A 23,588-nucleotide genomic window follows, 5' to 3' on the forward strand; every position below is an offset into this window, starting at 1 on the left:
GAGCGGGGAGGGGCGGAGGCGGGGGGAGGGGGGAGGAGGAAGAGCGAAGGGCCCTGGCGGGGCTCCCCGCGCCCAGCCGCCCGGGCCCGGGCCCTCAAGCCACCGCCCCCAGGCCCTGCGCTGACGCTGGACGGTCCCCGCCTCCAAACCCCCCGCCCCGGCCAGAGAATAACTTACCTGTTTGCCGACGGAATCGCTCCTGCTCGCCCCTCTGACTGACTCCTCCGGCTCACCGTCTTCCCTCTGGGAGGAAGGGGAGGGACTTCCTGTCTCTCCTTTGAGCGACTTCCGGCGGCTCCCGGGTCGGCTCCGTCGTGGACCGAGCGCCGGACACCACGACCAAAAAAGAGAATCTTGGAACTGGTTTCGTGAAGCCCACATCGGGTTCCCTATTTCTTGCCCGAGTGGGCCGCAGACCCATGTGCTGCCTTGTTTTCAGTTCATCAGTTTTTGCCGGAAGCCACTGACAAATGAAACCGGAAGTCCCGCCCTTCCCCCAAGAGGAAGACGGAAGGCCGAGGGAGTCAATCTAAACTAGGGGAGATGCGTGTCAGGCAGGAAAGCTTTGGGTGTCGGAGCAGGAGTGCCCCCCCCCCACCCCGGCATTTCCAAAGGGTCCCAGAGCGGGCGCCACCTTGGCGGTCCTGGCTCCTCCCTACCCCCTCAACTCCCCACTGCGCCCCCGCGCCGGATGGCCATGACGTCTCCCCCGCCGCCTGGGCCTCGCGGGGGCCGCAGAGGCCTTAGCTGGCCGGTGGCAGGCTATCCCCGGCCTGGACGGAGCCGGCGGGCGCCCGGCGCCTCTGAGCCCTCATCCGAAAGGACGAGGGTTTTGTGTGGGCCAGGCGCCTACGCAGCTCCAGCGTGTGACGAGACCCGTCGGGTGACTCCAGAGAGGGATCCTCAGAGTCAAGGCCAGGGGAACCGCACGTGGTGATTCGCCGGTTTGGCCGGAAAAGCTGAGAAGTCCTCGGTGTTTAAAACGACCCCGCACGGGCTGCTTTTGTAAACCTTAACGGCAGGGCCCGAGGATCGTCAGAAAGCCGGCAGGACCAGGCTGTAGGCCTCTCAGCCCCCCAGCCCCCGTGCGGGAACCTGCATGGACCTGCACTTGACATCCTTGTCTTTGGAAACCCAAAGTCTAGCAAGGAAAACCACAGCTTGGAAAGTGCGGTGACAGACACCCCACCTGGGCTCAGGCTTGCGAGGGAAATCTGTTAAATAATAGGTTTGTATTTGTAAAGATAATTTTAAGCTAATGGAATTCAAAAATTATGGCCTTATGGTAATAGTGATAGGCTTTCTAAAACAAATCATCTCTCAAGGTTAAGTCCACTCAGTTCTTTTTTTTTAAATGCAAATATTCAGGTGATAATAATTTTTAGTATTTTTTAGAATAATTTTCTTAGGTGGTATCTGGTCAAATTCCCCGTTGTAAGCCATGTGAGTTCTCGTGTTTGTTTTCCACGGTAGGTAGGCTATTGCAGGTTGAAGTAAGTAGTCAACCAACCATTCCAAGGTCACGCAGCTAGTTAAGGTCGGATTCAGCTTTAAACTCTTGTCAGCCTTTTCCAGTCTACTGTGCTGACTCAATTTAGTAATAGTGCATTAAAAGTTCTAGAGAAATACACAGAAAACAATTTCCTTAGAACAAGAGGTTAGCCTGTCAGTGTTATGTTTATACCAGTAACCAACATTTACAGGTGAAAACAGTGAAAATATTACTAGTAAAATATAAATAACTAAATTCTGTCTCCAAAGGGTTCACTTGAAAATTACTTAGAATTTACTTAAAAATGTAGTACTTACTAATATAATCGTCCAAATATCTCTTTTGACAGTGACTTTTATGACATGGTGATAGGTCTGAATGGTAGCGGTAGATACCACAGATCTCCATGTGGATTAAACATCCTGTAGGTCTTGGGGTGACTGATCTTGCTCCCTTTCATACCTTGGGGATTTAATTAGCATGTTGTCTGTCATCCTTGAGCACTGAAATAAAATCTGAGTTCGCCTTCAGTTTCATCCATTATGCTGCTAAAACGACTTTTACATCATAATGTGACTTTTAAAAGAGTCAGTTGGACCTCATTTTCCTCCTGTAAGTTTGTGATAGTGGGTGTGTTTTCCCAATTAAAAAAAGAAAGCAAGAATATTTTATTTCCTTCCTACAACCTGAACATTCACACTCAACTAGAATTTGGAGAGCATTTATTTTCTGACCTCATTTCTTTTTGCTTTATAATGTCTTTTTTTCAAATTTACAAATACAAAAAAATTCCCATGTCTCCTCCAACCAGATTCTGTAATTATCAGTGTTTCACCATACTTGTTTCATTGGTTTATGCATATTTTTAGAACCATTTGAAAATACATTGCAAACAAGATGCTCTTTTAACCCTACATGTCAGTGCACATGTTTTAAGAACATGAATAGTCTCTGAGATAGCAATGCAATTATCAAAATCAAAACATTAATGCTGATAAAGTACTCTTATCCAATAATCAGACCCTGGAGCGCCTGGGTGGCTCAGTCGGTTAAGCAGCCTACATTGGCTCAAGTCATGATCTCACAGTTTGTGGGCTCTGTGCTCACAGCTTGGAGTCTGGAGTCTGCTTCAGATCCTGTGTCTCCATCTCTCTCTGCCCTTCCCCCACTCATGCTTGCACTCTCTCTCTCTCTCAATAAAACATTTTTTTAAATGTAATGATCAAACCTTATTTTTGCACCATTTTTTATTGTTCCCCTTTATTACATAAGGGATTTAAGGGATTTCCAAAAGGTTACAGATGAGAGATGTGAAGCACAGAAAACATATAGCAAAGTGGGAGACCTTGATCTATTAATAGTTAACTATATTACTAATTAAATAATGTGTTAGTGACTACTCCATGAAAAAGAATTGACAGAAGGGATAAAAAAGAATATCTTAGCCCCATGTGCTGCCCACAAGAGATATTTATTAAAGGTATCTTTCCATATGTTTTGGCCCCCATTTGTTTCTGATGGAGCAGAGATCATTCAGAACATTCCTCTCTTTTATGTTTCCCTATATGTTATTTGTCATTCTTCTCTGGCTACTTTCAAATTTTCATTTTTGGCTTTTAGCAGTTTGATTATAGTATACCAAGCCAGGATTTTCTTCACACACAACCTGCTTGGTGTTTTCGGAGTTTTTAACATCTGTAAGTTGATATACTTACCAAGTTTGGAAAATTGGGGGCCATTATTACTCCAAATATTTTTCTTCCCCATTCTTTTTTCCTGAACTCCAATCAAATATATATACACTTCTCAATATTATATACATCTCAATGAAGCTTTGTCCTTTTTTGTTTTCATTCCTTTTTTCCTCTCAGTTCTTCATATTGAATAATTTCTATTGATCTATTTTCTGTGTTCCCTGATTCTTCTGTTACCTCCAATCATCTGTTAAAACTGTTAATGATTTTATTTTAGACATTGCATCTTTTAGTTCTAAAATTTGTATTCAGTTGTCTCACCATTTCTATTTCTTTGATGAGATTTCCTATTTGTTTATTTATTGAAAGCATATTTTCTTGCATATCTTTGAACAGAGCCGTAAGACCTGCTTTGACATTTTGTCTGCTAATTCTAATACATAAATCATTTGGGGATTAAGTACCATTAATTTTCTTTTTGCTTAAGAGTCATGTTTTCCTGTTTCTTAAATGTCAAGTAATTTTGAGTTGTATTCTGGACATTTAACGAAGGTAGCTATTCTGAATTTAGCTCTTTTCCTCTGAAGATGTTGTTTGTGGTTGATAGACTTTTAATAGGCAGTTAATTCTTCTGGCTGCATTCATACTCCATACCTTGTCTCTCTTGTTGTGGTAGCAACTGAAATCTCATTCAGTTCCCTCAGCCTTGGTTGGGATGCTTGAATCTGCCTCACACATGCATAGTTCAGAGGTCATCTGGCAGTTTAAGGCGAGTATGCAGAATCTGTCCTTTTCCTTTTGTGACTCTTCTTTCCAGAACCTCCTTCCCCTTACTGTGTGCTAATGTAGTAACCCTGGGCTCTGCCTTCTGGATCTTCAAGTAAGTTTTAAATGAAGTTTAGATGGCCTCTTTTATTTGAGTCTAATTATTCAAAATTTGAAAGAAAGCATTGGTCATTTTTGGTGACTAATCATTTTTGAAGATGAATTTAACAGTGACATTTAAAGTTGTAATTACCTTTAAATTAACATGCACTGCCATTACATTCAAATGCCTACCTACAATAACAGTAAGAATGTGCTATGAACACTTAACCACCCACACTAGAATTTTAAATCTAAGTTCTCTTTGAATGCTGTTTTGGTGAATTTCAATGTGGGAGGTGAGATGATTTCAAACTTCACATTTTCTATCATATTCAAAGGCATAATTTTTCTGACATCTTTTTTCATTCTGAATAAGAAATTATACTAGCATAATGATTTTAAGTAAAATTTTTCCATGTAATGTAAACTTTTTTCTCTTCAATCTATTCAAGCTAAAAAAAACTCAGAAGTATTTATTTACTTATCATAACTGTTAACAAATTATAGTCATTACACCTACCATCTGTCCTCTTCCACATCATGCTAGAAAAGAAAAAATACATCACTTTGCTTCAGAAAATCTCCAGTATTTCTCTTTGTACTTCATCAATTATTTGAGCCTTTGGATGGCTGAGCAAAATATGGAATATGCCCAATCCAGTCTCTGCCTCCCAGAGCTTGCTTCCTAAAGAGGAAAGTTCTTTCCAATGTAGTTAAGAGGAAGATTAGCTTTCTTGAGTGTTATGAGCTCTAGAAAATAGAATGTGGATGTTACAAAGTGAAAGTAAGTGAGAAACCAAATTGAATAGCATCATCTTTTGTGAACCTCCTTCTTTTTCCACTTATAAGAAATGTGTTGAGCACAAACTATAGGCCAGCACCTGTGCTTAGCACTGCCTCTCAGCTCAGCTGGCTCACCAGCCTGTGGGAACAGATCAGCGTTGCCCAATCTTGTAGTTGCTCAAGAGAAATCATTTGCGTGCATCAGTCTACTGATTTTGAAATGCTGGCATCCAATTCAGAAGTACTTAGGACATTGCAAAGGCCACATGAACCAGAGAGAATGGAGCCCTGAGCCGCAGGTTGCTGTTCTATGGCCTCTGAAAGAAGGCATGATCCTGGTGGAGACACAGGTGCTGTCCAGCAGGATACACGTGAGCCGTTATCAGTCAGTGGCACCTCAGCATGACTTGTTTTATGTGCTTGTCCCCAGTACGGGCTGCTCCCAAGACAGTTTCCACTCAGAAGAGCAGGAGAGGAAGAGGATAAAGATCTAAGTCCATGCAGGGGACACAGCAGGCCTACCAGAAGACACTCCAAGAATGCAGTTGCAAAATTAAAAGGAAGATTTCAGCAGGCAATACTGAGCATCTTCTATGTGCATTGCTCTCCACTGGGACATGCACAATGCAGTGTGACACGTACATGGGGGAGGGCTGCCATTTAGGCAAAGAGATTGGGTAAGGGCTTCTGCAATAAGCAAGCTACAGTTACACAGGATTTGGCTTTCAGGCCATTGGACATGACAGTGGAAATGGAAGGAAGTGGTAGCTTTTGAAAAAATGGAGTCAGCTGGCTTTGTTATTGAATTGGATTTGAAATAGAAGTTTCAAAGATGTAGGATTCCAATAGTCCAGGTACCAAATCAGGGAACACTAGAGGTAAAACACGTTTGGTAGGATGGATGAGAGTTTCCATTTTGGATGAGTCAAGTTTCAGGTATGAAATATGCAGGAGGATTGGGGGTCCAGTTCTCAGAAAAGGTGGCTAGGTGGAGGTGTGCTGGGAGTCCCAGGCATCCGGCTAACACAGCGACTGACAAAGGGTGTAGTGGAGTGAGCATGCGGAGGGAGAAGAGGCCCACTTCAAGTCCTCTGCATGCCCTGGGCCCACTGCCCCCCTCCAGCTGCAAGTGCAGAGAACACGTGTCACCAACAAGGCTCCCATACCATGTGAGGCATACTGGCATAGGTTTCCGGGCCAATGCACTGAATGATGTCACATTGCTCGGAGGTGCTTGAATTTACTTTACAGCCAGCTTTTGTTAGCTGACAAATCTGAACATCCTTTTAAGAATATAAATTGGTGTCCTAAACCTCTTGCAATTAGTTCTTGGGAACTCTGCCAAATACATCAGGTAAGCCCTGCAAAATCCATAACATCACATGATTCAACATAATCTGGCAAGCATGAACCGAGCTTAACAATAAAGTGTATCAAACACTTGTCAATGCTCAACAAACAAATAGATGTTCACCAGCATCAGAAGAAAATAGATCATTCATGGATTCCCCCCACAAAGCTGATACCTCATTTGGGTCCCACTTCTGTGACAGGAAGTTGAATCATTGGCCTCTGGTGCAGCCCTTTTCAATACGATGCTGCAAATTTTAAAGCTGATATTTCAAGAACCCACAAAGAGATTAAATGTATTATGCTTTGATTTTATTTGGAATCCTAAGAGAAACATTCTTAATAAACTCTTAAATTCTTCTCCATTTATGTGATTTAAATAATGAATTTATAAAGATTGAATTGATTTGTTTATATACACTCAACTGTAGAAAAATTACATTCTTTTTGTTTGTTTGTTTACACCATCAAATGCAATCAAGGCAAACAAGATGGTTAACTAAAATGATGACTAAACGCAGCATTAGCTGATGGCTTTAAATTTAGAATGTGTTACTGATGTCAGGGCTGATTAGATTTGTTCTCTATCTAAAACCGATGCTATTAAAAGCTTTGAGCAATTTGGATGTAGTCACTGAGTTAAATTCCAACGGGGTGAAAGAGATTCTATCAGGATTGATTCTGCTGTGGTGACTTTACATGTGCACAGATGTTTGGGAGGCTAGGGTAGGGAGAAGGAAGAGGGTGCAGGAGCAGTGGTCAGTTGGCATCAATCCCAGAGAAGGTGAAGAGCCTTGAAGTTGAAAAGTACTCATCTTCACAAAGGGAATCCCAAATGGCATACGGATATGGCTACTGACCGTTTGTGTTCCAGAACTTTCCAAGCAGCAACGCAAAATCAATGAAGGGGAAGCAAAAGGTTAAGAGAGCATTGCGCTTTAGTGACTCCTTTAGAAATGAACCCACAGGGAAATGATGGTAGCCAGTTGGTGGGACCAACAGTTTTACTAATAAAAGGAATGTGTCATAAAAGCAAGTGTGATAGAAACATGGAATGCGTATGTCATAAGCACCCCCAGAATCAAAAAGCACACTGGAGTGATCAGGCCCATCAAAGCGCCTGGAGGGTCTAATGGAAGAACTGTCCTTGTGCTCCAAGGAAAGAGTGAGGCCACTTCCGGGGCTCCTACAGCTGCACTGAGGGAGGTGTTTGTAGCTGTGACTTTAGAGAGGGTGTGCCCTGGGGGCAGTATACCATTTCCACTGTCTGCCCTTTATTATTGGCCCAAATGTACAGAGACATTATAAATGGGAGGGAACACATTATTTCCTGGACTGAAGTTCTCTGGATATTTAGATTCTACTCCCAACCAGGGCTGCAGGGGAGGGTATCTTGTCAGTAGGTCAGCTCCAAGCTGGAAGGTTCCTGTCATTACAAATGCAGCTTAGCCATCTCTAGGAAAAAGGCAGCAAACAACTTGGATCCCTCTATGTAGTTCCACCTAACAAAAAAAGAAATAAAGAGAAACACTTATTTCCAGGCGAATGACACGGGAAAGTAGCCTACAATGTAAATAGGAAGGTTTGGTAATGGAAATTCAGTCTCCAGTATTTAGCACATCAGAAGGTTACCATGTGGAGACGTGGGGTCTGTGTGGTGAGGGACCGGCCCCCCACAGGAATCTGCTGACCTGTTGATTTTCTCATTCTGAGCATGTTCCCCATCATCAACGGCGCCCAGTGGGAGCATCATCACACTCTTCTGGATGATATCCTGGAATATTCTGGCAATCGGTATGGTTGAGCCATCCCGGGTCATGTCTGGCTCTGTTCCAAACACTGAAACACAGGGAAGGAGGGCATGTGCATAAAATAATGACAAGACTACCCCTAGGGATCTTCTCAAATATAGTGGTTGCTTTCTCTTTTCTTTTTTCTTTTTCTTTTTAATTTAACCATTAAATTTGGTGCCTGGGTTAAGTAAGCCTCTTGACATCATGCAGTTAGTATTCTAAAATAGTCTGCAGAGTCAAGAAGAAAACCATGGTTGCCTTCTTTACAATTACCTAGTTGGGGGGGGGGGAGACATTTTAGGGGCACCTGGGTGGCTCAGTCTGCTGAGCATCCAACTTCAGCTCAGGTCATGATCTCACATTTCATGAGTTTGAGCCCCACATGGGCTCCCTGCTGTCAGCTCAGAGCCTACTTCAGATCCCCTGTTCCCTCTCTCTCTCTGCCCCTCTCCCCATCTCCCTCCCATTCTCTCTCTCTCTCTCTCAAAAATGAATAAACATTAAAAAACTTTTTCAATAACATTTTTATTTTGAATTGTAAATTTTATAGAAAAGTTGCAAAAATAGTACAGAGTTCCCATATGTTCCTTACTTTGCTTTCTATAATGTTAACGTATCAGTAACGATTGTACAAGTATAAAGAATAAGAAGTTAATATTGGAATAATATTATTAACTCAATTCAGACCTATCTGAATTTCACCAATCTTTCCCTTTTTCCTAAAATATTTTTAGTGTTTTTTATTTATTTTTGAGAGAGAGAGAGAGGCAGCGTGAGCAAGGGAGGGTCAGAGAGAGAGGGAGACACAGAATCTGAAGCAGGCTCCAGGCTCTGAGCTGTCAGCGCAGAGCCCAACATGGGGCTCGAACCCATGAACCGTGAGATCATGACCTGAGCTGAAGCTGGACACTCAACCGACTGAGCCACCCAGGCGCCCCTCTTTCCCTTTTTCCATTCCAGGATCCAATGCAGAATCCCAACGGCTTCTTACTCTTCTCTGGTCTGTGACAGTTCCTCAGTCTTCCCTCTTCTTCCATGACCTTGACCCTCTTGAAGAGTACTGATCAGTTGTTTTGTAACCTCATCGGGGTTTGTCTGGTATTTGCTCATGATTGGAAGAGGTCATGGATTTCTGGCAAGAGTACTGCCAAGATAGTGTACCTACTTTTATGGTTGTTTCATGAATTGAATGTTTGGAAGGCGAGACTTCTTTGGTTTTGTAAGTAATATGTACATGAACAGCTGTACTCAACCATCACCTGAATGTTGTGGTGTCTGGGCTCAGCTGTCAAGGTGTCCCATGGAATCGTTTCAGTGGATATCCTAGGGTCTAGTCAGATGAGCTGAAACCTTCTAGGCTAGGGGCCAAGTTGCCAGTGATGGAGGGGAGATGCAAAACAGACACAAAGATAACCTGCCACCTGTTCTTTACCACAGAGCAAGGCGTGAGCGTGAGCACAGATGATGTATTTGCTAAGACTGGTTGTACACACAATAAACCAAAAGGTGCCTTGTGCATCCCTGTGAGAGTATTTTGGGTCTTTACTGCCGACCTTGACATTTCAATCCCACATCTCTCTTCAGCTGGCATTGCACTTACTTTCCTAACTTTTCTTTTTTCCTGACTTACACAATTTACTGGTCAAACACTGCTAAAGCTAGAGCAGCAGGAATGATTGTGTAGACAACTATTTTTTAAATTAACAGTGGTGAAAACAGAATTGGCCTTAACATTATATATTTATTTTGAAAGAGAGAGATGAAGAGGGAGAGCAAGAGAGAGACTCCCAAGCAGGCTCCACGTCTAGTGCAGGGCTGGACGCAAGGGCTCAAACTCATAATCATGAGATCATGACCTGAGATGAAATCAAGAGTTGGATGCCTAACCAACTGAGCCACTTAAGCAACCCCCTGTCTTCTATTTTTAAAGGTCCTTGTCCTTGGGATGGATAGCCCTGGTAAAGTGCTGTTGGTCCTGGGTGGCCTGTACCTCCAATTCCAGCTCAGCACTGACTACTGCAGGATGTGGCCTGAGGCCCTACCCATGATATAGCACCACAGGCCCATATAAACACGAGTCAGGGGCGCCTGGGTGGTTCAGCTGGTTAAGTTTCCGACTTTAGTTCAAGTCACAACTTCATGGTTCATGGGTTTGAGCCCCAAGTCAGACTCTGTGCTGACAGCTCAGAGCCTGGAGCCTGCTTTGGATTCTGTGTGTGTCTCTCTCTCTGACCATCCCCTGCTCACACTGTCTCTTTCTCTCTCTCAAAAATAAAAAAATAAAATAAATTTAAAAAACACATCAATGTTTTCTCTCTTGGCTTTTGGGCAGACCCTGAAAACCCCCCTACTTTTCAGAGAGTCTCCTACTTTGCAATTGTGGGTGGTGTCACTTCCCTGCTGCAGAAGCCAAAGAGACTGGGTATGCCTTCCCCCTACCCAGGCAGCCAGGGCACAGGCACGTGTCCCGTGCTCACCAACCACATGATTCGGCCCAGGGCTTGGATGGATGTGCTGTCAAAATAGGCACCACTGAGGAAATTCCAAGTAAAGCTATGCTGCCTTGTCTACTCCTGGACAAGCAGAGTGGCGGTGTAAAAAGACCACTGTTTTTGGAATCAGAGAGGCTGGAACCGAGTTTATGTGTTTGGTAATTGTATACAATGAGCTCATCCCCAGGAAGCACTGTTGCGGAAATCCCATGTGGCCTGCCTAGGGGCTGTTTGCATCAGAACTGGACCTCACTGAGAGTGGGATTTGAAGACCCAAACATTGTGAGGATGGGCCTGTGGCTAGACCCTTCCGGTATGAGCCTGGCTCCTGGGGAAGGCCCTGCCTTCGTCTAATGGACTCACTTCCCATTCTGCACCTCATGCTGGCCTAAGGCCGTGAAAACTCACACCTCCCTGTGACCAAGAAGAACAAGTCCCAGGGCGCCTGGGTGGCTCAGTCAGAAACTCTTGATTTCGGCTCAGGTCATGATCTTACAGTTCGAGAGATCGAGCCCCATGTCGGGCTCTGCGCTCACAGTGCAGAGCCTGCTTAGGATTCCCACTCCCTCTCTCTATGCCCCTCCCCTGCTCATGATCCCTCTCTCTCTCAAAATAAATAAATTTCATTTTTAAAAAAAGAAGAAAAGAAAATCCCCAGAGGGCGGCCCAGTGCAAGCTTGCTCACTCCATTAAATTTTAGCTCCTTTCTCGTTTTTAACCCCAGAGTTCCTTTACTTTCACGCAAATTCAGCTGTGCCCTTCAAAGGCCATTTTTATATGTTGGCCATCACTTCTGTAGGTATCAGAGGCTCTCAAGTCCATCATTTTGCCCAGAGTTCAGGCTTCCGGCCCTGCCATGGCCAGCTGAGTGCCTTTCGGCAAATTCCTCCACGTCCTCCACTCACACTGTGACCCGGGAAGGCTGTCAGGAGGGCGGCGAGAGAGTGTGTGAAGAGCCTTGTGCGGCTTTGGCACTCAGTGACACAGCCTAGATGGAAAGCAGGGCCGAGCGGGAACTGCAAATGAGCCGCCTCCCCCACTGCCCCGCCAGGCCCCACCCCCGGCCCCACGGAGACTGCCCACTCGTGATATCGCAAGCCTGACCGGTTCTGACGGCTCTCGTTGCCGCGAGGTACTGTTTATCTTTAGTGTTCGCCATCCACGGCTGTAGTCCCAGCGTCATAGAAACGGTCATCTGGTTGGAGCTCTTTCTTTTGGAGAATATATATTCAAGATGCTGCTTCACCTGGAAAGGAACATCTTCATTTGTAAGAGAACATGTCCTGGTGTCCTCGCCTGCAGGGGCTCTCCAGTCGTCTTTCAGCCCAACCTGGCGACTCAGGTGCTCTGATTTTGCCTCCGTTCTTGCAGGGGGGCCTCAGGAATGGAGAGCTCCAGTGTCTAAGGCCCCTTCTACCCTTCTACCCGTGGACACTCCCATCCTCAGCCCTACGCCCACCCCATCTGGCCAGAGTCAGACTCCTGATGCTTGGTTGTCAGGAATGTTGGTGATTAGGAAACAATACAACTTCTCAATGTGAAGATCCCTCCTTTTGGACTTGTCAGTACCTTAGTGACTATTTTGGGAACATTATGCATTTGGAAATTCCTGAAAAGTGGGGGCGATTCCAAGCTAAGCTATAAAAGAGCGTTTTGTCAGAGTCCTTCTCTGTCCCCTGGGCTCCATTCCAGTTGCTACAATAGAAATCCTCCTAAGAAGACTCCTTACTCTGAAATGTCCCTCCCATTAATTCCTTCAGCAAACATGTTGAATGCCTGGCGTGTGGCAGGAACTGTCCGAGGTGCTGGGAACACAGCTGTGAGCAAGAGGACTTCCAGGCCTGCCCTTGTGGGATAAGTCCGAAAAGGGAAGGAGGGAGGGGGAAAACAGGGACAGAGACTGGGAAGGTGGGTATTTGGGGGTGTAGTTAGCACTAAGAAGACAATAAAAGAGGTCAGTGAGATAGAGCTGGGATGAGGTTTTCCTGGAGCTGGTTTATCCAGAGCCTACTTTCTGTTGAATTGGAGGTAAACTGATGATAGGTTGATAATTGGGACATATAACTCCTTCCAGATAACGTTGTCATTAAAACGGCTGCTTTCAGGGTACTGATCTCAGACAGCAAGGGCAAACTAACTACGGGCTTGGGGCTTGAGCGTTCCGGCTCCATCCACCCGTAGGCAATCAGCCTCTCCATCTGTGTGTAATCCAATCTTGCCTTTATGTCAACTGTTTAATGTAAAAATATTTCCCATCACTCCAACCCCAAATGGTTATTTGTCTGACTACTCTAATTGCATAGAATTACGGAAAGAGATTTTACAAACAAAAATTATATTGGTTTCTTGACATGTGTTCCAATCCCTTTTATGCTGGGAAAAAATGATATGTCCATGCCAACAACTGAATAGCCCACTAAGCCGTAGGAGGCAGCCCTCAGAAATGGCGCTGGGGCGAGAACAATGTGCATCTGTCACCTGTTTTTCCACCACAGATGTATTCATGTGAGGAACCAGACGGATTGAAAATTTTCCAATAACTCGGCCAGGGATGACGGTTTTAGCTCCAGGCTCATCAAACGCACCCTCTATCCCATGGATTGACAGCGATGGGTACCTCCACAGGTGCATTAGAATTTCCTCCTGAATTAAAATAAAATCATTTTACTAAATAAGAGAATATTCGAGTAAAACTGTTGAACTGTATTGCTTGTATCACCCATTTCTGTGCATCTCTAGCGCCGTTTGTGACAAGTTAATTATCACCTTCCTGACATATGTCTGGACCAACAAGACAAGTGGACTTTGCCCTCCAGACCTGAGGCACTGTGCTGTCTCCGCCTGACCCCTTGAGAGCAAGGGCCCTCGTCGCCCGTGCTCTCACGTTAATAGATGGCAAAGGGGCCTTTCAGAATTTGGGGCTTGATTATAAATTTCTGCCCCCAATCATCACAAGGATAAGTCGTGTACTGAAAGCATTTTCTTTTTCAGAAGGCACAAAGGACTCTGCGGATGGTTGAGCCAGTTTTCTTCCCAGCCATGGCCAAGGCCCTGCTGGTCTGAGGGAGGAGACGCACCTCGCAATCACTCTACCACGTCTGTTCAACAGGTGCGCCTCTGGCAAGTCCCCCAACCAGCCACAGCCCACACGCCAGAGCAGGCAAAACAGGCAAAGGTTTTAAAGAGAATAAGAAGGAGAAGGGGAAAGAAAACATCCAAATTTGCCAGAAATGAATGCTTTGGGCTCTGGTTTTACTGACACTTGAGGCAGTGATGTAGCAACTCACAGATTAGCCCCCAGGGCTCTTGGTCTTGTCTATTAAAATGACAACTAGGGGTCTTGGAGATGGAATAGTCAGACGCTTCTCAATCTTAGGCAGACAGGAAGCACAGACAGCTGACCACACTGAGTCTAATAAACCGGGTTGGAAAAGCATGTCTGTGAGATGGGCGCCTGCACCAAGGTGACGTGCCTGAGGCCAGTGCTGTGGCCAGACCCCACACAGTTCTGGTTGGTCTCGACCTGAGGGAAGTTAGTGGCCATGGAAGCGACAGTCTGCCTCAGAATCAACATCTGCTTTCAGCTCTGAGGTGTGCGGGTTAGCAGCACACAGTAAATCAGGAGTTGGGAGAATATGATTTAGTGCTGTCACTCGTTCAGATCAGCCATCGACTTGTGAGCATACCTTGGTGTCAAACAGAAACTTCTTAACGTGGCTGCTATTCCGGTATTCTTCCAGGTCCAGATCGATGGCTTCGTACATTTTTCTCTCCTCTTCAGTAAGAGGGGCCACTTGGTCATAGATTCCAGGGATCAGAATATGGCCAGATGAGTCCACCAGGCTGCCTGCAAGGCACACACAGGAAACAGAGCCGGGGATGACTTAGGAGTGTGCCGAGGGTCTGGCCCCGGTGCCCGGCCACCGCGCCCCACTCCTGGGGGCTCCTGCGGCCACAGCGGGCCTCGTGAGAGACCCTGACCCCCAGGCGGAGCTGCCAACAGCACGCATGTCTCCAAACGAATGGCTGGAGGGTGGAGCTAGTCTCCAGGCTGACTCGGCCTGAGCCAGACACATTTTACTGTCTACCTCGTCAGTGCAGGGATGGAAATGCACGGGTCTGCGAACATGTAACTGGGCAGGACTTACCTGCATGACCCCAGTTCTCAACTGTTCCTTCTGTGTCAAAAACAAGGCTCTTTCCTTAAATTTTAATGTATCCTGAGTTAAACAGTAGTAAGTGGTCATTATTAAAACCCTGAAACATGTATGTACATGGCTACACAGCCTTCCGGAGGAACCGGAAAGCATCATCTTCAGTTTCCCCTACACGTACCACAACTACTGATCTTCACAGAAGTATAATGTCCTTGAGATCAAGTCTGTGAGGCCTACGTGATGACCACAAATGCCTTCACAGTGGATAACCAGCTACATGAGTCTGTTAATTATGAAGGAGTTTGGGGATTAATAGGAATGGGGGGAAATCAATGAATATCTACAGAGGAAGTAGATTTCGTAAAACACTGCTCCCTACCTTGAAAAAATACTTCTCAAAGTAGCAAGTAGACTAATAGAGATGGTGAAAAACGTATCCGGGACACCTAAATTCCTCTTCCATCCACATGGAGACTTTTATTCAAGTAAAGGCACTTCATAAAAAATATACCCACATTCTTTAATGAGATTGTAACTCGACTGTGTCAAAAAACACTACGGTGAAGCACTGTATTTTCAAATCTTCCTGGTAAAGCCGACACTTAAATGAAGCTCAGGGGCAGAGGCTCTGTGAGCACCGATGTGCCCCCCTAGTTACGGGACACCTGCTATGTTCAAGGCACCGATGAACGCTGGGGGCACTGGCGACACATGAAGACCCTGCTTCCGTCAGCAATGACCACACAGGCTGAGTCACAAGTGTGACCCCACAGGAACAGACCAGCAGGTGGTCTGGCTCACCGTGGGTACAATGGAATCCAAGGTAAACACGCTACCTAAACCTACAGGACTGGTAGTAGGGCGGTACCTAACGGGTGCCCCAGCATTTTGAGACGATCCTTGAAAACAAGACTCCAAGCTCTGAGGGCGTCAAGGCAGAAAAGTGAGAAGGGAGGCCTTCGCTATTCTGGTTTTTGACCACGTCCTCCTTGGCCCCTCTCCTGGTCCCCTCTATACCTCACCCAGACTTCCACAGCCACACTTTGGGGACGGTACTGCAGACTGCGATGCATGTATCCACCGCCCTGCAGTACTGCGTCAGGGAATTCCCCACATTTGACCCAACAGCGCATGCGTTAACTGAGTGATGCAAACCCATTAGTAAAATTCAAGTCAAAAACCAAGCTGGGTGCCAGGGGACCAGGACTGGATGTCACTGGTTTGCAGTCCGCCCTCTGCACCCTCACCGAAATCTAAAGCAAACCTAAAAGCACCACCAGTAATACAATCGCTGTGTCTTCCCTTCGGTGCCATGTCCCTGAAGGCCTACTGACATTCTTGTGTGCAAGGACTGACCTACAAAAGTGAATGAAAGACCCAGTCTGCAATGTGTCTGGAAAGACATGGGGTAAAAAACACCCGCGGGCCCACAAGCAAAGGCTGTGAAGGGGGTCAAACCACGCAGGAGCAAGGAGCAGGCAGGGGGCCAGTGAGGCTGTGTGGGAGGCGACAGGCACATCCCGACGGCGAGAAAGGATGAGTGTTTGAAACGTCAAGGTTAAAACAATAAAGACCTGACCTACTCAAGCAGCCAGGATGCTCAGTGTCCACACATGACACTGAGCTGGGACATTTTCCCTGTTATTTCAGCCAGCTTTGTCAGGCATTACCGCGGGGGTGGCAGTCAGGGGTCCTTAGCAAGTCAGGCTGTGACATGAGCAGGACACCTTGCTACACACTCACTGCTCTTGGGCAGAACCGGCCCGGCCTGGGTGCAGTTTGACTCTTGGGCCAAGCATCCTTCCCAGCTGCGGACCAGAGAGAGCACAGGGACACACACCTGCCCACCAGCAGGGAGGCTTGCTGGGGACGGGGTTGGGGGCGGGGAAGCCCTCAGTACATGGTTCCTTCCAGGCACCAGGGGTGTCACCCCTACGGGACCAGCCAGTGGGAAGACACATGCCTTGTGTGCTCTTCATGCTTCGGCTCCACACGGCGTGTTCTCACTACTTCTTCACCCAGTTCTCCAACACTGAATTCGTTCGCACAAAACAGGATGTTAGTGAAGGAGTTCATCTCCCCGCCCCCTCCTCATTTCCTACTTGAAATCATGACATGTGCCTCTGAATGTGGTGTAATTTCTGCAACCATTAAGGCCAGCCTCAACCAGGAGCCCAGTCTGGAAATGCAGGAAGGCAGACGGTGGCGCCTTTGAAAATTGTGAACGAGAAGCAAATCAAGTAACCCTTGATCCCCAGGAGTCCCCTGGAATCTACCATTTGAACATTGCAGGGTAGTTGGTGCTTATAAAAGCACCCTGGCCCTGGTGACCTCCCTTGCTCTGTGGCTTGGAGGTGAGGGCAGGGAGGAGGGATGTCCACCAGGAGAGGAGGGCTCTGTGCAGACTGAGCATGTCCACCCCCACCGTCTCCCACCTCCCATATACACCCCAATCTAAGCCTCTTTGAAGAGGGGAACTTACTGGCTTCCCTGTGTCCCCCTGGTGGACACTCCATGCCTCTCATACAGTTGACACTCAATAAATGTTTATAACTCATTGTACTCATGGTTATCAGGATCATACAGATGGGGAACCAAGACAGAGAGATTAGGAACTTGCACCAGGTCACGCAGCAGCACCTGACTAATGTGTAGGGCACCTGCCCGTCTGCAGGGGGAGGACCCAACAGACCCTGCTCTCCCTGCCGTCCCAACGTGCAGCGGCCTTCAGGGAGGGCAGGGGAGCCAAGGCGCCGTCGGGGCAGCAAGCAAAATCACTGCTTGTCATCTAATCGGCACTGCAGCTCAGCCGTATGCCCCTTAGGTCTTTCTATGAAGCATATGAAAGCCACAGGGAAGACCCAGTGCAGAGTCACTTCATTATGGATTACTTGATTTGTCTCCAAAATGAGAGAAAGTGAAACCATGTGCTTTTCATTCTGTTCACGATCCTGATCTGATTTTTCTTAGCAGAGCTGTGTGCATTTGTAGGACTAGACGGAATTCTACGCCTGGGTGAAACCGTACGGTCCAAGAGGGTCTAATGCAGCAATCACAACTGCGGAGACTGAGATGTACCATAAAGATTTGATGATGCTGTTCCTAAGGAAAGAAAATTAGCTCTGGTAAAACAGAAAATTAACTCTTTTTCCCCCCAAAATATCGAGTTGCATGCTATGTGAATTCTTCTGGAAACAATCTAAAAACTTTAAAAGAAACTGGATTGTTGTATTCTGCCTGAAATTTTCAAGCATATGAAATACCATCCAAGAGTTATATTTTAGGAAAAGTAGACGGTTATAAAGGAATAGACAGATGATAGATATAGAGGCAGAAAGAACAGGGGCGCTGGGTGGCTCAGTCAGTTAAGCATCTGACTCTTGATTTTGGCTCAAGTCATGATCTCACAGTTCATTCGTTCAAGCTCCACATTGGGCTCTGCACTGACAGTGTGGAGTCTGCTTGGGAGTCTCTCTCTCTTTCTGTCTGCCCCTCCCTGCTCATGGGCTCTCTGTCTCACTGTTTCTCTCTCTCCCTTTCTGTCTCTCTCTCTCTCTCAAAATAAATAAACTTAAAAAAGAGAGACAGAAAGGACAGACAGGGTAGATAAGTGACAAATAGATAACATCACTAGATAATAGATGATTGATGGATAGATTTCATTATTTACTTTGGGTCATGAAGGAGCAAGGAGCTCTCCTAGTAAAGATGGTCCCGACAGGTGGCCCAGGAGCACTGATGGTGCCAAGGCCAAGGGAACGCAAGCCAGGAGGCCAGAGGTGAAGCTGTGTCAACACAGAAAGAAAAGAAACTTTTGCTAGCTGATTCCCATAAAGGACATGGTTTTTGGGACATGTCTGCCCAAACGGGGCATATTGTAAAATTTGCATAAAAGAACCCTTTGTGCCCAGTGAGGCAGATCCAAGGATTGTGGGGTCTGATGCTTCCCTGAGAACCTCTTTTTAAAAAGAACGCCAAGTTATGAACACAAAAGCACAGAGTCCCTACCAGGACTGAAAAGGGGCTCATCCAAGTGAGGCCCCTGAATATGAAGCTTCCGTTAACTCCCAGGACCTAGCCCAGGTGCTGGGCAGGCCAACGTAAGCAGGAGCTACAGGGTGAATCAGGGTGATCAAGGTGGGCAGCTGGCTCCCTGGACACATACACACACACACACACACACACACACACACACACAACCTCTGCTTGCCTACCTCCGACACTCTGCGAGGTCAGGGGTAGGCAACCACAAGCAGACCTATGGGATCTTGGTGCCACTTGGGGCTGCAGCAACCTGGACAAACGAAGCCAAGCGATGCCAGTGTATTTGGCATCACCTCTGGACGCTTCTCCAGAAGGCTGTCTCTGCTAGTGTCTCTGAATATGGGCAGTTGGGTCACAACATCCAGTAAAAGAAAAGGGGGTAAAGTGACGAAGAGCTTCAGTCCATGGACAAAAAGAATGCGGACTAAACATTTGGCCAAAGTAGGGGAAGCTAAGAATACGGTTCTTCTTCGACTCCACCCTAACTCAGAACTGGGTTGGAAGCCAAGGGAGGAGAGATGCACTGAGCCAAACATAACTTTTTCTAATAGATTCCCCAGTGATTAAGAAGTGAAATGAAATAAGACATTACCAAGAAGTGCGACCAAATCAGCCATTGGTTCGTGGAGAATACCACCAAAGGTTCCGGAATGAAAATCTTGATCTCTGCACTTCACCTGCAAGACAGGTAAATGAGAAGGCAGGCACTTACCCTGGGGTCACTCTGGCCAGAGCCCTCACACGGTGGGGCACACCCCACGCACTGTCCCTCAGGACTCAGGTGGGTACTTCCCGGTCACCTACTTGGACCATCTACCCCTCCCGTGTCATGTCTTCATTCTCCATGCTCTCCTGAATCCTCTGACACTGACCTCAGTCCCCACTGTTCCTCTAACATGGCTCTGTGTGAGGCCAGCAGCCCCTTCTCCAAGAGCCTGGCATCTCTGTAGCCCGACCCTAGCTCCCTCAGCCCTCCTTCCAGAAACCTTCTCTTTATCCTTTCCTTGCAGTCCCATTGGTGTCTCTGCTAGTCATGTCTTCCCTGCCTCCCACCTTGGAACTCAGTCCAGGACTCTGACTTCCTCTCCACACAGGACTTCAAGAACCCCTCCCCAGGGGGCGCCCGGGGGGCTCGGTCAGTTAAGCCTCCGACTTAAGATCAGGTCATGGTCTCATGGCCGGTGGGTTTGATCCCCAGGTTGGGCTCTGTGCTGACAGCTCAGAGCCTGGAACTTTCTTCAGATTCTGTGTCTCCCTCTCTCTCTCATCCCCTCCCCAGCTTGTGCTCACTCCCTCTCTCCCTCTCTTTCTCTCTCTCTCTCATATAAAAATTATGGGCACCTGGGTGGCTCAGTTGATTGAGCGTCTGATTTCAGTCCAGGTTATGATCTCACAGTTCATGGGTTCAACCCCCGTGTCAGGCTCTACGCTGGCAGCAGCTCAGAGCCTGGAGCTGCTTCCGATTCTGTGTGTCCCTCTCTCTCTGCCCCTCCCCCGCTCGTGCTCTGTCTCTCTCTGTCTCAAAACTAAATAAAAATGTTAAAAATTTTTTTAAAGAAAACAAAAGAAGAACCTTCTTCCTGGATTTCCTTCACGACCTCCAACCTGTAAGTGTCCATCCCTGGAGATCTGACCTTTCACCTACTCACCTGACCTAAAAATGCTGGTTGCTTCTGGTGCAAAATACTTTGGTGTGCTCCCAGGTTCTGAAATTCCGTAGGTGTGGAAGGGAACTGGGCACCTTCTCCCACAGTTACTTCCTCCCAGCTCCCCCATTTCCAAAAGGAGAAGAGACCCTGGTCTTGTAAATCTGTCACCTTGAGGCTCTCTCTGACTTCTGTGCACTCCACAGCCAGTCTGCCACCAATCGCTAATGAGTTACAGGGAACTTGTGTGTCTGGCGTGTTCCGTCATCTCTCCTGCCGGGCTGCTCTTCCCCTGCTCCGGTCATCCTCAAGGTACCGCCAGACGTATCTTCCATCAAGTCCCTTAGGCTTCAAACCTTTACTTCATGAGGGAGTCACACCCACGAAAGCACTGTAGGGCCTCCAAAGTCTTCCCCACCTCCCCCCCTTCTCCTGTCACTTCCTGCACCTGCTTGTGGCCTCCCTTGACCCAGCCAAGATCTCCACGCCTGTTGGCCTCCTGTCTCCCCTCAGTCCTGCATCGCCCATCACTTCAAACTGCCTGTGGCCCGTGGTGGACTTGGCCGTCCCCGAGTCCCTCCACCACGTGCCTGGGATGACCACAGCCCTGGGCCAACAATGCGGGGCTTCTCCGTCCCTGGCTGCTGGGCTCAGCTGCAAACAATGACCCGACAGCAGGGCAGGAGACGCTCCCTGCCCAGGCCTGCCCAACACTTCACCCCGACCCGGGCTGAACAGCCGGTCGCCGGTCACCCCTCGGCAGGCGGACGCACTTCCTGCTCAGCAGAGAACCAGAGACCAGAGACTCGGTGAGACGGACAGACGCGCTGCAGGGCCCGCACCTGCAGGCTCAGGCCTGCCCTCCCCACCCCTGCGCCCTTGTTCTCATAGACCCCTTGCTCCCTCGAGGTCGGCTGTGGCCTCGCACGGTGCGCAGACCCTGTGCCCTCTAGAGGCGATCTTACCTCACACCGCACCGTCTCCAGGCCAAGTCTTTGAGAGGGGTTTCCACGAGGACCTCGCCGCTTCCCCCTCCCACACCAGGCCTCCAAGTACCGCTCTCTCTCTCGAGGGAAACCCCTCGAGGGCCCAGCTGATCAGTTGGGCGATCAGTAGGCACACGCTGCCCTTCAAATGCCGAAGCGTGCATGAGCGCTTCCATCTTTTCTGCGCCCTCTGGTCCTCACAGCAGCCGGATGTGGACAGGGCACGTGGGGCTAGTGTGTACACTGTTACACGTGGACACACAAAGTGGCTAAAAAACTAATGACTTACCAGGGAGCAACCTTCTGGCTCTAAAGTGCTATCGTGTGACTAGAAAAGTTAAAGGAAGCCAGACTGGACCTCGTACTCAGGGATCACAACAAGCCTGCGAGGGGATTACTGGGCCCACTTTACAGGTAAGGAAACTGAGACTCTGACTCAGGAAGCCTGCACCAGACTGCACAGGGTGTGAGCCAGATTTCCCATCAGCCTCAGCCATGCAAGCGTCCCTCTCCCTCCCAGCTGCCCTCCAGCTCCGCGGGGGTCCTCCCCCTGCCCCAGAGCAGGGCCTGTCTCCTGGCAGCGGCCTGGGCCCCATGGGGCAGCCCCCCTGACCCCGTACTGCTGTTCTCACCTCCAAACTCCACAGCTGTGCTTCCTAAACCTTTGGGTTTTATGAATCACAAACCCCTGTGTCCTCTTTCCAGAAAAATGCACACAGCACAGCCACTCTGTTTGGAGGGCTTCCTGGAACCCCAGTCCTGAGGCCGCCATGGCCTCCGTGACCCGGCCATGCCTCCAGGTCAGCTCTCTCAAGATCTCTCTCTCTTCCCTCCCAGATCCCAGGACGCACTCCGCCCTCCTGCTACTGGAGCCATGAATACCTCCACCCGGAAGTAGCTGTTCCCTCGAGTGCCGTAGGTGAGGGCCGGCTTCCCCCCGCTGATCCACAGGTTGTCAGAAATCACGACGTAGTCGACGTTGGAAAAGAACCTGTCCTTCTCTCTCCCGACCATTTCCTCTAGGGCAACCGAACCGGCTTCTTCCATCCCTTCAATGATGAACTTGACATTCACGGGGAGATCCTGAATCGGATCAACAACAGAACAAAACCATTCTGTCAAAAAGTGGCACCAGGCGCCCGTTGGTCTTCTCAGAGCCAGAGCTCATCTGCGTGTGACAGAAACACATTACTACACACATTCAGCAAATGGACTGTCCACACACCCAACAGATCCATTCACAACAAAGGGCTCGGACCTACGACCAAGCAGGAGAACTCAAGGGAAGGCCCAGTGTCTGGCCTCCGGCACGACCCATTGATTCAGCGTGGACCACAAAGGATTCAGGAAAGGAATTCCTATAGAAAAAGCAACGTCCGCACTGCGGGGCTCGACGGGGCCACCACGGAGATGGGCACCTCCCCCCTTCTCCCCAAAAGGAACCTTTCAACAAAGGTTACCCGATTACAAATGTTTTTCTGTCCTTGTAATTCTGAGCATGACGAATGAGAACTCTTTCCTTTGAAAGACTGTCTAATGTTTAAGCCTCAGGATAATTTTTATTTCAAGTATCTGTTATTTTTCAGCTTTGAGTTCAATCTGCCTTTTAACTTATTCAAAGGCTTTGATCTTGTAGCAAAATGGAACTTGGGTTTTTCTCTAGCTAATATTAGGACACAGAACAGCTCCTTTAAAATTTTTACAATGTGCCTTTCCTCCATATGGTTTTGATCTTTTTGTATCTTTATAATTTATAACTTCATATCTTTGAGAGCCACATGAAGAGAAGAGGTCAAAGTCTTTTCCTGGAGCATAAAACACGCACAGGAGAACTTGAGAAGTAATTCCATGCAGACAAACGATGGCACACACATTCTAATTAGTTTTAACCAGTGTGATTGACTCGCCAAAGATTAACAAAGGCAGGATGAGTGGAGGATTATGTATTAGAAATTAAGTGACCTTCGGTCATTCAGCTGGTTAAGGGCATTTAGGGATAACAATTTGTTCAAATGTATCCCTTGTGAACATTTATTTCTATGTGTCTTAAGTTAAGCTGAAGTTCTGAAATGTTAATATTTGAAAGCTCTTTATTAACATTTAACTAGAAAACAATTGCTGAGAAGAAGTTGGAAAGCTTAAGAATTTTCTGGCAAAATGTGATTAATTCAATATAAGGCAGTCGCTGCTATGTGTTGGGGGAGGCACAGCTGCCAGGCCTGGGTTTGGGTGTCTGCTCTGTCACCGACACCCAAGGGGCCCGAAATGAGCTGCTCCGACCCCC

At 47.5% G+C, this 23,588-nt stretch overlaps 2 protein-coding genes and 1 long non-coding RNA gene across 19 annotated transcripts in view; 1 reads left to right on the plus strand and 2 right to left on the minus strand.

Moving 5' to 3' along the window:
- Nucleotides 1-500, minus strand: part of ZNF407 (zinc finger protein 407) — a 473,145-nt gene extending 472,645 nt beyond the window's left edge. For 4 of the 9 annotated variants that reach the window (XM_029921740.1, XM_029921735.1, XM_029921738.1 and 1 more), the window contains exon 1: nucleotides 178-497. The gene's annotated coding sequence lies outside the window, so the exon portion shown is untranslated. Of the gene's footprint in view, nucleotides 1-177 lie in introns of all 9 variants that reach the window. The other 5 variants (XM_029921742.1, XM_029921743.1, XM_029921741.1 and 2 more) reach the window with 2 other exon arrangements.
- Nucleotides 1-23,527, plus strand: part of LOC115277552 — a 24,088-nt gene extending 561 nt beyond the window's left edge. The window contains exons 2-10 of one of the 7 annotated variants that reach the window (XR_003902408.1): nucleotides 12,967-13,096; nucleotides 13,463-13,580; nucleotides 14,212-15,451; nucleotides 17,599-17,753; nucleotides 19,224-19,360; nucleotides 20,230-21,127; nucleotides 21,597-21,718; nucleotides 22,142-22,223; nucleotides 22,328-23,527. This is a non-coding gene — a long non-coding RNA (uncharacterized LOC115277552). Of the gene's footprint in view, nucleotides 1-12,966; nucleotides 13,097-13,462; nucleotides 13,581-14,211; nucleotides 15,452-17,598; nucleotides 17,754-19,223; nucleotides 19,361-20,229; nucleotides 21,719-22,141; nucleotides 22,224-22,327 lie in introns of all 7 variants that reach the window. The other 6 variants (XR_003902409.1, XR_003902404.1, XR_003902406.1 and 3 more) reach the window with 6 other exon arrangements.
- Nucleotides 6,477-23,588, minus strand: part of CNDP1 (carnosine dipeptidase 1) — a 37,554-nt gene continuing 20,442 nt past the window's right edge. For all 3 annotated transcript variants that reach the window (XM_029921745.1, XM_029921747.1, XM_029921746.1), the window contains exons 6-12: nucleotides 22,187-22,387; nucleotides 19,265-19,349; nucleotides 14,158-14,318; nucleotides 12,950-13,114; nucleotides 11,576-11,717; nucleotides 7,878-8,025; nucleotides 6,477-7,688 (exon numbers count right to left, since the gene is read on the minus strand). In XM_029921745.1, the coding sequence (XP_029777605.1) occupies nucleotides 7,619-7,688; nucleotides 7,878-8,025; nucleotides 11,576-11,717; nucleotides 12,950-13,114; nucleotides 14,158-14,318; nucleotides 19,265-19,349; nucleotides 22,187-22,387 (972 nt within the window). In that variant the 3' untranslated portion in view covers nucleotides 6,477-7,618. The remainder of the gene's footprint in view (nucleotides 7,689-7,877; nucleotides 8,026-11,575; nucleotides 11,718-12,949; nucleotides 13,115-14,157; nucleotides 14,319-19,264; nucleotides 19,350-22,186; nucleotides 22,388-23,588) is intronic.

The sequence above is a fragment of the Suricata suricatta genome, chromosome 14 (assembly GCF_006229205.1).
Source record: "Suricata suricatta isolate VVHF042 chromosome 14, meerkat_22Aug2017_6uvM2_HiC, whole genome shotgun sequence".
Taxonomy (NCBI): Eukaryota; Metazoa; Chordata; class Mammalia; order Carnivora; family Herpestidae; genus Suricata; species Suricata suricatta.